Genomic DNA, 13,678 nt, shown 5'->3' with positions numbered 1-13,678 from the left:
TTTTCTACAATGCGAACAGGCGATACTTCCAATTTTTCTGACGCATGTCATACTCACTGCGACTGGGTATAGTGTGTGGTTGTGGATGTATAACGCTCCTCGCTAGTAGTGCTTTCATATATGTTGAACTCCGTGCGGAATGTCCGCAGCGGTCTTTGTTCTTGAAGAACACGCTGAAAGTAAACATTTTACGGCATGCATGAAACCTGTCTAGTTGTGCATGTTTAATTTTACGTATATTTGGGTTTGTTTCTATATTGGACATATTCACAGAATGCGCGGAGTTATCTTAGCAACTCTAAAGCCTCAATTGTTCTCCATTAAAGACACGATAAAAAACTAACTTTCAATATAGAAATGTTTTCTTTAAATCAAAATTCTTTTAAAATAAAATTTAATTTTTAATAATCTATTCGTAAAAGTTACGTGTATAAAAGTATCAGACACCGTTCTTCCAAAGACACCGGATACATCTGGGTTAACCTGTCGATCTTCGATTCTTAAAGCCAATTTCTTAAAGTCCACGGATTTCTCGCATGCATCGAAATGAGTCAGCCCGCGCGACAGTGCCCAAGTTTACATGCGGCGAGACCAGCGTATAATTGGACCACGTGTTGCGATCTTTCAGCCGAGACGATTCTTAAATATAGCATTGCTCACGCACGCGCCGAACGCACCGCTCTTACGCAAAAATTTCATCCGCGACGCACGTCTTGCTTTTAATTATCTAATTCCGAAGGAGAATTACCGAATTCGAACGTGATATATTCCGGCCTTGTTTTAAAGTCGTAGGTGTACGTAGTCTACGTCACCTGCTTATGTCATCGCAAAAACGGATGCTGTTCTTTCCATTGTCAACTCACGAGACATGGGAGAATACATGTGAAACGAAAAAAGCTGAAAAAGACCTTCAAATCTCGATGGAGCATAATTCAATTACACGGAAACAATATTACGCAAAATTTATATTTATACGTACATAAGTTTTATTGCGAGATAGTAATAAACCAGCTACATCCAATACCGAGTATAAGATGGGGATATTTGTAAAAATGTTTGACACAAATAGTCTTTCAATTCACTTGAAAGTCTGTAAAGAATTTTACAAAGTCACTGTGTGAATAAATTAAAGGAGATTAAATTAGTGAGAGTGAGAGTGAGAGAGAGAGAGAGAGAGAGAGAGACAACTGCTACTAATTAAAAGTGTGATTTACAGCATCTGTATGAATATACTATATCTCTCAAACCCGTCAACAAAATAGCTTCATTCTATTTAACAATGCTAACAGCTTTAATTTTTATACAGCGTTTTATGAATAAAGCAATTTATGCCAATCAAAATCAAATTAATAAACACAAAAAATATTTATAATAACCGCGAAGCAACTCGGGACCGATTTACCTGCATTATAAATCTATCGATCGAAGGAAGTATATCTAATTGATGTGATGGTTGACCTTCAGGCAAGGCAATCAATCGTCCATGCTAACGGTTTGCACGATTATGTTAATAAAAAATATAATACATTTACTCGCTTTCGTAATTGCGCGGCTTGCATATCTAAAAGTAATCGGGAAGTCGTTCAACTTGGCTTGATAATATGTATACATATATTTCGAGCGTTGTATCTTACTGTCAGACAATTCTGTCACGTCGTCATTCAATCGAGATGCACGCGTACTTCTCGTAAACGCACTTAAGAGCATTTACGATGGTAAACGGAGATCAAATAAATGATGACAATCGTTTTATCTTCGATCAATATAATCTTCGAATTCCAAGTAAGTGAGGATTAAAACATGTTCCGTAAGAAGTGTAAAAAGATCCGTTAAATTTTTAATGTATCAAAATGAAATCCATACAATCTATAGAAAACCACCGTTCTTTTTCTCTCTTCTTTCTTTCTCTCTTTCTTTCGAGTACACCGACCAGTTTCTGGGTCGTTCTGTGCACGCGTTAAAATAAGAATCCGGTATTAGGCACTGAGGGACGGCGAGTTTAAAGAGCACGAGCCACCCTGGGAAAATGGCAATGCAGTTGACAGTGCAACACGTGTAACGTGAGCACGCGTCTGCGTTATATTTTTGTAGTTCGTGTAAAATGCTTCCGATTGCGAAAATCGATTCCCAGTAAAATCGCGCTATCGATAAGATGTCAACGAATGACGGTTTACTTTGCCGTAATCAATCACGTCGCAACAGTGTACCGATAAGAGCGTAATCAGAAATGAACGAGTCGAGTACCAATGAAAGCTTTGACGAATGTTTAATTCTTTATAATATAAAAGAATATGTAAGAAAAAACACACACACATTAATACACGTATAAAAACACAAACAGAAAATAATTCCAAATATTTCTGTTCTCGTTTAATTTTGGAATAAAAACGGATCACTCGGTACTCAATCCGTGATGTGTGCCGCAAATATATAAAAATTTGTAACTCCAATGGTTTATTTTGCTAATGTAAGCATGCGCACGCATATATTTGCATTCCGCGATAAAATCCGAGCGCAAATATAGACGTCGGCAATAAAGTCGCACGAGTTCATGAATGTGAATGTCAGCGGTAAAGTAGTAGATATTCATGATTACAATAAACACTGGCCGCGAGTTATTCATTTATTCGTATTCACGCTTGAATACCCGAGTTAAGTATTCACAAGTGGGAAGTGGTCTTTCAATTTCTTTCGACGGAAATCGGATTTCGCAAAAAGTATCTCCAGATGTACCCGGGGCATCGTAACTAAGACGTAATGCTTATTAAAGAGTTTTTCGAAAATATTTTTCTTGCATTACTAATATAAAAAAAAATGCATTTGCAAAAGAAAATAAATTATTAAACAAATAATTAAGCAAAAAATGATTAAAATGTGTAAAAATCTAAAGATAAATGTCAGGAAATCCGCAGCTGATCTATCACTTCTTTGAGGATCACAGAATGTAACAAGTTCAAAAGTCACGATTACGATTCGTCTATTCGTTTTAATGCATATGTTAACTAACAGCTTGAAAATCTTGCCACGCTATGCTATAATCGTAAAACTTTCGTGCATACATTAAACTAACAAAATGAATAATTTAAATAACAAAATACAATTAAAACGTTCACCCCGCAGCGATTCCTATTTGTTAACCGCGGAAGTTGAGGAACAACTTTCACAATTGTTACAACAAACGTGCGACTCGACCGAGAGTGGTGATAAAATTATTTCGTAACAAACTTCTTGTCACTCGGCTTCTGACACATTCGATACTGCCGGTATCCGATTTCACTGAGTACCAACATATCCCGTTTCCGGAACACGCGACGCCCGTCCCTTCGCGACATGCCGGTCTCCTTTCATACCTTTCGCACGATCATCGTGATCGCTCATTGGGGCAAGTCGGAGCGAAATCGCTCTCGCGCGCTCACGACGCAACGACGACGATGACTTTTCTTTAATCGTCTGCACGACCGGCGAGCATGCTCGACGGCCGGACGGTCAGCCGCGCAACCGACGGTTCCTCACTGCGACGGCTCGTGTCTCTCTCTCTTCCGATGACGCCGGTCCTCCTCGGAGGAGACGCGACTGGCGGCGCCGACGCACCGCCGATCCAGTGGCGCGTTTAAGCGTGGGCGCTTAACTGGCAGTTCGTTCAGGTTCGTTCTAAAGGGACCCCGGGATTCGCTTTCCTAACCGTGAAAAATCGACCTCGATTCAACTTGAGTCGCATTCCGTGCCGGCCGTCATCAATTTTCATTATGTAATCGACTGCGCGTTCATTTCACTTTCGAGGACGAACGTATCTCGCGTTTTTCGGCAATTACCAGCCGCCGCGGGTCGGTCGTAGCTCGTTTAACATTTCTCGTCGCACACGGGTGCTTCACGGAGTCGTAAATACATTGCGAGACGATTATATCGCGACGGTGAACAATAAATCTTGTCTGACAATCGTACGGCGCACGGCAAGAATTTAAAATTTATTTATTATTAAACACGCCGTACACTTTCCTTTCTTTATTCGCAAATTTAAATTGAGAATTTTCATTAACAAATCGAAACATTCGTTAAAATAGAGCGACGAGAAAATATCGCGGTGTAATTAATTAAAATGTATGTAACGAAATTAAACGCAACATTTAACAGACAGCGCATTTGCTCTCGTTTTTCAGTTCAAATCAACGTTCAAATTGACCGGCGCGCCGTGGGGCCTCAACAGGTGTAAACGCGCCACTGCTTTTTCGTTCCGTCTTCGCGCCGGCACGTTGTGCGGCCCTATCGATCCCCGGGTGCGACGAGCGGGAAAGATGAAAAGCCGTCGGATTAATCAGAAACGAAAGTCGGTCGCGTGTTCAAAACGGCTGTTTCGCTCGATCACGATCGTGGGGAGAGCGACCTCGAGGTATCGGCGTGACAGACGCGATAGCGCGCGATTCCAACACGACGACAACAGTGAAGCGGCGAGCGAACCGGTCGCAATTACAAAGAAAAAAAGAGAACAAAAAAAAGAGTATATTCAAATACACCTTCCGGCGCAAACGCGATGGCCGACGAGGCGCGTAATGGTACCGAGAAAAATAGTCGCTATTTCCGACGTCGTCGTCATTCGGAATATAATTATACCTGCGGGAGATGTGGGCACATACGGATTCCCGACATGAGAGCGCTCGTTCATCGCCGCTCATTAATTTCAGCTTATGTCACGCGCGCGGTTTGCCGAGGCCGAGGAATCTCGATCGAGTCACCACTCGGAGGTACATACACTCCGCCTCCCTCGTTCCGTGTTCGAAAAAGCCCACGCGTGCCTCCTCTCAATCGAATCGGCTCGATCATCATAAGCACTACCCTCGAAGGAGCACAACGAAACCGCTTTCACTTTGATTTATCACATAGATATTTATTTCGAAATTTTATTTTAAAGAATGTTTTTTAAAAGATTCGCGTCGCATCCAACATTAACGTCGTTATTATTTCGTTACTATTCGGAATGTTAAATGTTGACATTCTCTCGTACTCGTGAGGATCGATGCGGCGCTCGTATCCCAAACGACTTTGACGTAATAAATCACCTTCGCGTGATTAGAAATAATTCGAATTCGTGCGATGAGCCTAACGTCGAAGTGTTACGATCGAGGGTCTAATAGCGGATCCACTTCGCGGATTCTCGACATTCGCCCATCAGCAATGCAAATTGCAGGCCTTGCTGTGATTCAGTATAAATTACGTTCAGGTTTCGACACGGCACACATGGCGAAGGTTAAGCCTAATCTAAAATATCTGGCACCTCGCCTATGGCCCTTCAAGCTGCCTCGATTGCTCAATAATAGTCGTAGAAAAAATTACGTGTGCCGGATTATACTGACGTCATCTTGGAAGAACAACTTCAACAAACGATAATGTAATTTCTAAAAAAATATTAAACGACATATTGAAGGTACATACACCCAGAGTAACGAGAATAAAGTTATATATATTATTTTTTGTTTCTCTATGTCTTATTCTTGACGTTCTGTAGCTCTTTAAATCGTTTATTTCCCATTTCCTTCTATTAAAAGATCCAAGGCTTTATTACAAAAAAAAAATACAGCCTATCTCTTAGTAACGGTCTCGCAGAAGAAAAATAAAATGCAGAACTCACCTGTAGGGAAGTGTCCTCGGGATGTAGTAATGATAGCTGCCTGACTCGCTCCTCAAGCAGGTTCACGAGATTCGTGTATCTTCGGTTCAAGGTATCTAGATCGCGCGCAACATTATCGACTGTAATAACGGAATCTCTTCGCGGCCTCTTCACCGATGCATCCAACGACGGGCAGATATCTTCCAATTGTTCTTTGAACGCTCGGAGCCTTTGCCCGTAGATCTAGGGGTTTCCGGTTAGTCCGTTATGGTTAGTGCAATTAGATCGTTGTGTGTGCAATTACCGTTAGCGATTCCGAAAGCGACAGCGAGAGACGAGGTCGCTGTGCCGCGGGTGTTACCGCGTGGCTTGCTATCTTTGTGATCTTTTGACAACCCAATGTGGTACTTCCGGTAAACAGGTGCGTTAATGGTAGCTGCCGGTTATTCCCGTGGGTACGTTAATCTAAACGCGTCTTGGAATAATTTCGAAACTACTTCGTAGTCAGTGCTTAAGATAAGCAGCGATTAATGAAATCGCGCTGCAATTAATATTGGTAAAGAATAGGAATATGCCTTCGTGACGAAATGTAATCACCAGTTATGTATTTTTCCCTACGTATTAATCGGTCAGGCTCCACCTCGCTGCTGCGCATGCTATACCTCACTGGGTTATCTCTGCGATTCTAGCGGTTCGGGGAAATATCAATCGTGTTGTGTTAAGCGCCTAAGCGATATGCAATATCTAGAATTAACAAAAAAAAAAAATCGGCACTAAATCGCCGCTAAACGAGGTCGTGCAGCTCATTCAACCGTGCTCCTGATGTAACTGTGTTAACGTTAAAGGTTGTCATTAAAGTTAAAAAGGAGAGAAAGGCCAATGATATTACTAATGCGCGCTGCCAGTAGATCGTATCGTCTCCGCTGCGTTACATAAGTGAGTATATTTACTTAATGAATAGCAGTTAAGATGGTTTGTACCGTTTAATGGCACGGGGCCCGGACGCAAATAGAGAATTTTACCACTAGAAAATTGACATGTGACATCGCCGAGAAGACGGTGGAAAAAGACGGCAGCAGAAATTCAACTGGAAAAGGAACTTGTTCATGTTTATATCTAGCAGATATAACGCGTCTTGGTGCGTCTTGCAACTGCTCGCTCGATACTCCAGAAAGAGCGGCCGCCTCTGCTTCGACGAAACGCTAAATAAAATAGATTCATCGCGCGCTCATAATTTCTGAAAATCTCGAGTCACGTGCATGGACAGTGATGAGACCTGTATGTATGTAAGACACACGCAGAAACTCCATTCATGCAGGCATTCACACCGTAAGCTAAAAGGCTACCTATAAGGCTTATTAGCACCGAATTATACATTACGATCATGTCGCTCACCTTTCCTTCGCGGATCAGTCTGCCGCCCGTGAGATTCACCGCCTCGATTGCCGGCGTGCGATCCAACACCTTGCCCAACAAGTTCTGAAAATCATATAAATTTGTGACTTTAATGATCGCATTAAGTATAATACGAAATCGTTTTTAACGAACTGGAAAACACGTTACCTTCGTGTTTTCCAGTTCTAACTTTGCGTAGGATTCATCAACAAAGTCCACTTCATTCTGATAAGAGTTCTGATACTGCTGTGCCAATCCATACGCTGTTTCAGCGCTACGCAATATGTCGACCAATTGTCCGCAGACATTTGTCCATCGTGCATTTAGTTTGTTGACCTCAGCATCCAATCTGTCCATGTCGCCGTGCGGGCCACGGTGATTTGGTCTTGATTTCTCCACGAGACGCCTGGCGTTGTGTGCGTCTTCGTTCAGTTGATCTACCAATACTTGTTGCTGCGCAATAGCATTTTGAAGAACCATCAAATCCTCCAATACGCTTTGTAAACCTTTCACATCCGATGGTAACTCGCCGAAGGAGGCCAATTTGATCTCAAATTCGGAAATGGCTGCTGTGTTTTCCTCGAGACTGGTCAGCACAATCTCGATGCACTTCAAGCGCTCAACATACAAACTACTTAAATTCCATAGATGACTCCACTTGCTCGTGATATTATCAAGTTTATTTCTCATTGCTGGGGTCTTTAAGGTGATTCCACGGAACGTCTGTTGCAGTTGTTCCACGTCCGGCGCCAAACGTTGCAGATTCTGTTCAAAATCTTTATGTTGGAACACGAGATGTTCCAAGCTGTCGAGGTCTCGAGGTAAAGGTGCAGCTATGCGTGTGTTCAATACTCGCTCGGCATCGTCGAGTGCTTGCTGAAGTAAAGACGCTTGATCATTGAAAATGCGTCCTGCGTTCTTTGATTCTTCCTCGGCTCTAGCGCGCTTCTCGAATTCATCGAACAATCGATTTACATCTGCCATCTCTCGTTTCAATCTTCTGAGTTGTGGATCTGCCGGATCGCCCTCGGACAGCAATTTGTCCGCGTCTTCGTTCAGCGCTTTTCTAATAGTGGTACGTTGATCCTGTCCCATCGCCAAGAAATACGGCAGATCCCAACCTTTGACCACCTTGATAGTCGCGAATATCATGTTTTGTCTTAGTCTCAATTGTTTTCGTTGCCAGAGAGCAACGCTTCTATCGTACTGTCGTCTTAATCTTTCAGCAGCATCCAGTGCTTCTTTATCGGGAGGTTGCAGCGCGAAGCAGACACCTGGCACAGGAGATTCTACTCCTTGCGTGTTCTTGACACGCCACCTAACTCTACCGGAATTATCATACAGGGTACATTGTTCTCCTTTCTCGATGGATATCTACACAAATAATACAAAAATATGTATGTTTAAATGCATAATGTATTCCATTTTGCCACATTGAAAAATACGTAAATAATACTTACATCGACTTGTTTGTAGGTACAGATACAAGTGACCTGTAACGGCCGCATAACAGGTTGCTTGCGTTGCTTCATGGGGACGATGTCCTTTGCCCTTTCCACGAGTCTCTGTACGTGATCGCCATAATTATTAAGTTCCTCGCGCAACTCTTGCATGTCCTTCATAAGTCGTTCACCCTCGTCCAATGAGAAATCGGATTGCGAATAAGTAGTGTTTAGCATTTCATCTCGTTTGGAGATCCACTGCTCAGCTTGCTGGATATCTTTGAAGAATTGTTGATTTTGCGCGGCATCTTTTAGATGCACTTCGAGGCAGTGAGTGAGTTGCAGCAGCCAGGCCCAATGAGTTTGCATCACAGACATGTGATTTTCAATTGTTTTTGTCGCAGGATGTTGTTGAAGAATCAGCGCCTCACCACGATCTTGCACTGCCAAAAATTGTATTTCGCGTTTCTCCATATCGCTCATCAAAGACTGTAAATAAATAATAACATATATCTCATTATTCATACATATAAAACATTAAAAATTATATTAAAAATTAAAATAAAAAATATTTAATAAAACCATGTTTTAGATTAGAATAAAAAGTATGAGAATTTTCGTTTAATATTTTTTTTACCTCTATACCAGATCCATATGTTTGCTTTACAAAAAAGAATTTCCAATTAATTCAATTCAAACAAGAACTATATGTTATTATCGTAAAGATAGAGCACGTCTAACTACATTGTATTCAATTACATGCAAATAAGCTTGTACGTAGATTTCATAAATCATAAAAGAGTTAAAGATTTTCATCACTTCTAAAAAAAGATACTCGATAATAACCAACCCCGAAATATTGCTCGATGCTCTTCACATTGAGGTTCTTATCGCTCCAATCGCGTGTGACTTCTATGTCTTCCTTGGCGTGCAACCAAGCCAATTCGCCATTAGCCGATTGAATGAAATCATGTAGGGTATCCAAATCAGAAAGTCTCTTATTCGACACGGCAAGAAGCTCGGCATAAAGCTTTTGCAGAGTGGTAAGATGTTGACTGTACAGCGTGAGTTCCTCGCCATGGAAATTATTCTTCGCTTGCACGCACTTGTCGACTTTGGCTTGGAACAGAGTAATGTTCTTGTGCTCTGGCTGATGTTGCTCCAACTCCTTTTGCACACTGACCAAGTCCGATCCATAATCCGCTTCTTGTAGATGCTTTAATTTGTTCTTACACCAGTCTATGCAGTCGTGCAACGCGCGGAAGTGTGGATTTGTATCAACCAATCGTGTTTCGTGGACGGTAGTGCGGTGTTTTGTGACAACGCGTTCCTCCACAGGGAAGGAAACCAGAGAAAGCGGTTGTACCAAACGCCTATGCAGCAAAGATCGCAAAGCGACCCATCTTTGATGTAATTTCTGCACTCTGAAATGCAAATAGATATGTTTATCTATAAATGTCACGTTAATTTTTACTATTTTCTTTTAACATCACATTATGTGTACATATATATAATATTGCATTAATGTATTTATATCATTATCTATTTATTTAAAGATATATTAACGCGTTTAAACTTAAACAAAGAAAATCTTATTGCTTAGCAATGTGTTTCAAACATGTTTCAAGGTATTTGGAAAGTCGCTAAACATGATACGTGAATATCTTGATTTTCGAAAGCTGCCGCCGTGGCGATGGAAAGCGCGCTAATACTTCACTCATTAGCAAAGATTACGAGAGTAGAACAATATAATTATGCATCCAAGAACAGAAGAGGCACACATGTTACACACGGATAATTCTTAATTGCACATCGATATTCCAGAGTATGAATTTTTTATAATTTATTATAACAAGATAAAAGTTAATATTTTACCTCTTGTGAAGCTCGGCCGCCTGACTGTATCTGCCCTCCGTAAGGGTATGTACATCGGTGAATATATTCTGTATTTGGGTTTCCGTGTTGCGTATGTCCTGTTCCAGCAGATCCACCGCATGCTTTGCTTCCAAAGGATGAAGGCGATCAAGCCTACGTGCCTCGTCTTCTACACGTCTCTCGAGCTCCTCCAGTCTGTTGTCGGTCGTTTTCATCTCACGATGCACTTTCTCGGCGAGTCGTTGCAGTCGCTCGAGTCTGTCAACGTACAAAGTCGCACTTAGAAACACATGATTATGCACATACATACGTGTACGCGTTTAATTTATATTACGCTGAGAAGACTTACCGTTTAATTTCATCTATGATAGCCTGCTCACGTTCCTGATGCAACATCATCAGGCGATTCCAATTCTTGTCGATGATGTCAATATGTAATTCCGGCTCTATGTCCACTTCGCCTACCGCTTCAAAGTACTTTTGCAAGTCTCGGAAAATGTGCGTCAATTTCTGTTTGTCCCTGTATCGTAGCGGCACCTCCTCATTCTTGAACTTCGTACTGTCCGCCGCTAGTTTCTTCATCTCGATCAGGGTCGGCGGGAACGAACGCTCTTGCATAAGGGCCATCTTCTCGCGAATCCACATATGAAGCGAGCTCGCGAGCTCGCGATACTCCGCGGACCGTCTTTGCGCCTCGGCATCGTATAGCGGGTGAATGGCCGGCGGCTCCGGGAACACATCGTAGAGCGAAGAAATGTACGTTATCAAGGACTTCTCGTCCGGTTCAGGGGTGTCAACATCTGCATAAGATAGAAAAATCCTTGCGTAAGTCGCATTGAATGCGAGTATAATAGGTTATTTCTAACTAAACTCCTCTTGAAGTCATAAATAAATTCTTAAAAACAAGATTAATTTTGTTCATCGACGCTTCTAAACCAATAAATTAAAAAAAAAATCTAGATATTGTTCATTCCTGCAGAAGAAAACCGGTAAAATCTACAGCAAATCATATCGAATTATGGATATGTTATCCGTGGATACGTTTTCGCTTTTCCTTGCAATCTGATACCTGATCAATGTCAGATACCTGCAAGACGCAAGTATAGAAAGCATAATTACGACGACTACCGATGGCGCGACGTTACGGTGTACGAACCGAGGCCGGAAGCGATTCTGGTCAGGTAACCGTGACCAGAAAGAACGCGCACACCGCCAACACGCTCGAACCCGCGGGAACTGTACTTTACGCACCGGGCATACAATAAAGAGAGAAACACAGATAGGGCTGTACCCGTGAAAGGCGTCTTTGTAAGATAAAACCGCAAAAACGGATGCAAGATAACACGATAAAAAAAAAAGGTCGACACGAATGCATCGCGGTATTTCTTCTGCTTTGAATTCACAGATAAACGATATAGAGATCGCACGATCGAATCAACGACCAGTTGTGGATCAATAGACCACAAATGATTTTTTTAAATACAATTTAGGGTATTTCGGTGCGACACGCTTGTACGAATCGATAATCGGGCATTACCTTCTGGATCGAGAAGCCTTGTAACGCCGTACTCGCGTTCGGCAACGAAGAAGACCCGATCGAGCCGCTCCCGCGGCTGGCTTGAACGCGCGCTTCTCCAATCGACCAAGTCCGGCCGGTTCCTGTGGAGAAGGGCGCTGAAAGCCAGACCGTCCCTCCAGGAACAGGTAAAATCGGTCACTCGTACACCAGGATACCGGGCGGTCGTTCGTCGGGCCCATCGTAGCAGGGCCTCGCGCGCCGTCACATTCGGTTCCTGACCGACCACTATATCCGATATCTAGAAAAACAGAAAGAAAGTGGGATAAGAGCTTTTTAGTAAGATTTACGTAATAAAATTTTATTAAAAACATGTGGAATATATAGAAATACATATTTTGGTTCGCCCTTCGATATGTTATTTCATAACGTTTCCGGATGCCATTATTGCAATAAATAGCGGAGATAGTTACAGTACAATGTTCGCCGCAATAATCATTTCAGACTAAGTGAGGAGTTGAAGAATGGCAGTCTTTAAAAACCTTTTTAATTAGTAACACTCGTCAAACACTGCTGCATTTGAAAGCCACATGTACCGGTATGTACCTTTAAAATTATTAAGCATAAAATTGTGCGCGTTATGTAACATGTATTTGCAACCCACAGTTCTATTTTCTTGGTTGAACGTTAATGGAAACTGAAAGCTGCAACCTTTCAAGAACTATTGACATTTTGCTTAGCCGGCCGGCGCCGTCGAGAACATTGGTCACGGCATCGATTTTAATTTATCATTCATTACACATTTTAATCTTTTTTGTTCTTTCTTATTTTGTAATTTTAACCTTTATCATGGCATCCATTAATTTTATTTCAACAAAGATTCGGGATCGTTAAGAATACTTCCAAAAACAGTTGCACGTCACATACATCTTAACATATACATATTATACATGTTTTCTCTTCTATATTAGGATAAGAAATTCGAATTCTTACGTCACAGTTGAACGGGTTATCTTATCTCGTATAGTACATGCTATATCGCACAGGTAAAGATCTTCCTGTATTTTCCAAGTTAGATTGTCAAAACTTACGGTTGTTATTACCTAACGTATTTGTCAAGTTCATTGAACCATCAGAGTCCTTATACTTTAACGTACGTAAGAACGATGATAAAATTGTCTATAATCGCGGCAAACCCTCAACTGAATAAAAATCATTCAGGAAAAACTGTAATGCGCTATTTTAATAAGAGCATTACGTAAATCTTTTCTGTTTCGAGATATAACGCAAATTCCGAATTCTTTTTTCTTCTTATTTTTAGCCATGCCTTTTTTATATTTTATGCGATTATTTTTTAATTTTAAGAATTGAAAAAAGAGAATAAGTTAAACTGAAATTACAGTTAATCTATTTTTGTGTGTTTTTTTATATACTTCAATTTCGGTGATTAATGCAAGTCTCACGGTTCCGTAGTATTATTTGTGAAGTACTTCGTACTTGAAATGTTCAACGGTGAAAGCACTTCATCGCCTGGCTGGCTACCAAACTCGCTCAAGTAGTAAAATAATAAAGACAAATTATGCCACTGGCAATAGACTTGACATTGGCACCGACGCTTAAATCGCGATCGCGAGCATTTGAGATCGTTGCCATTGGCATTAATATATGCCGGCGTTAGTATTCGGGTCATCGCGCGTTTTCTCGCGTTCGCGTGAGATATGCGCCATTTGGATAAGTCGCGCCGTCTGTTTCCCCAGCCTACGCAATTCGCAGCAACAGGTTGCAAGAAGGTTATACCTCGACATAAATTGTTTCGATCGAACCAAGGCGAGAACATTGTTGGCGATA

General features: G+C 41.5%; 1 protein-coding gene across 37 annotated transcripts in view; it reads right to left on the bottom strand.

The window, feature by feature from the left end:
• LOC105829416 (microtubule-actin cross-linking factor 1) overlaps positions 1–13,678 on the bottom strand; it is a 99,771-nt gene that overhangs the window by 36,742 nt on the left and 49,351 nt on the right. For 32 of the 37 annotated variants that reach the window (XM_036290446.1, XM_036290445.1, XM_028189952.2 and 29 more), the window contains 10 exons: positions 11,852–12,131; positions 10,664–11,114; positions 10,315–10,572; positions 9,290–9,863; positions 9,077–9,100; positions 8,458–8,928; positions 7,166–8,371; positions 6,998–7,081; positions 5,624–5,845; positions 58–173 (listed from right to left, as the gene is read on the bottom strand). In XM_036290446.1, the coding sequence (XP_036146339.1) occupies positions 58–173; positions 5,624–5,845; positions 6,998–7,081; positions 7,166–8,371; positions 8,458–8,928; positions 9,077–9,100; positions 9,290–9,863; positions 10,315–10,572; positions 10,664–11,114; positions 11,852–12,131 (3,686 nt within the window). Of the gene's footprint in view, positions 1–57; positions 174–3,350; positions 5,198–5,623; positions 5,846–6,997; positions 7,082–7,165; positions 8,372–8,457; positions 8,929–9,076; positions 9,101–9,289; positions 9,864–10,314; positions 10,573–10,663; positions 11,115–11,851; positions 12,132–13,678 lie in introns of those variants that run through there. The other 5 variants (XM_036290453.1, XM_028189955.2, XM_036290460.1 and 2 more) reach the window with 2 other exon arrangements.

The sequence above is a fragment of the Monomorium pharaonis genome, chromosome 8, assembly GCF_013373865.1.
Source record: "Monomorium pharaonis isolate MP-MQ-018 chromosome 8, ASM1337386v2, whole genome shotgun sequence".
Lineage (NCBI taxonomy): Eukaryota > Metazoa > Arthropoda > Insecta > Hymenoptera > Formicidae > Monomorium > Monomorium pharaonis.
Note: the sequence above shows the minus strand (reverse complement) of the source record. Positions and strands in the feature narration are given on the sequence as shown.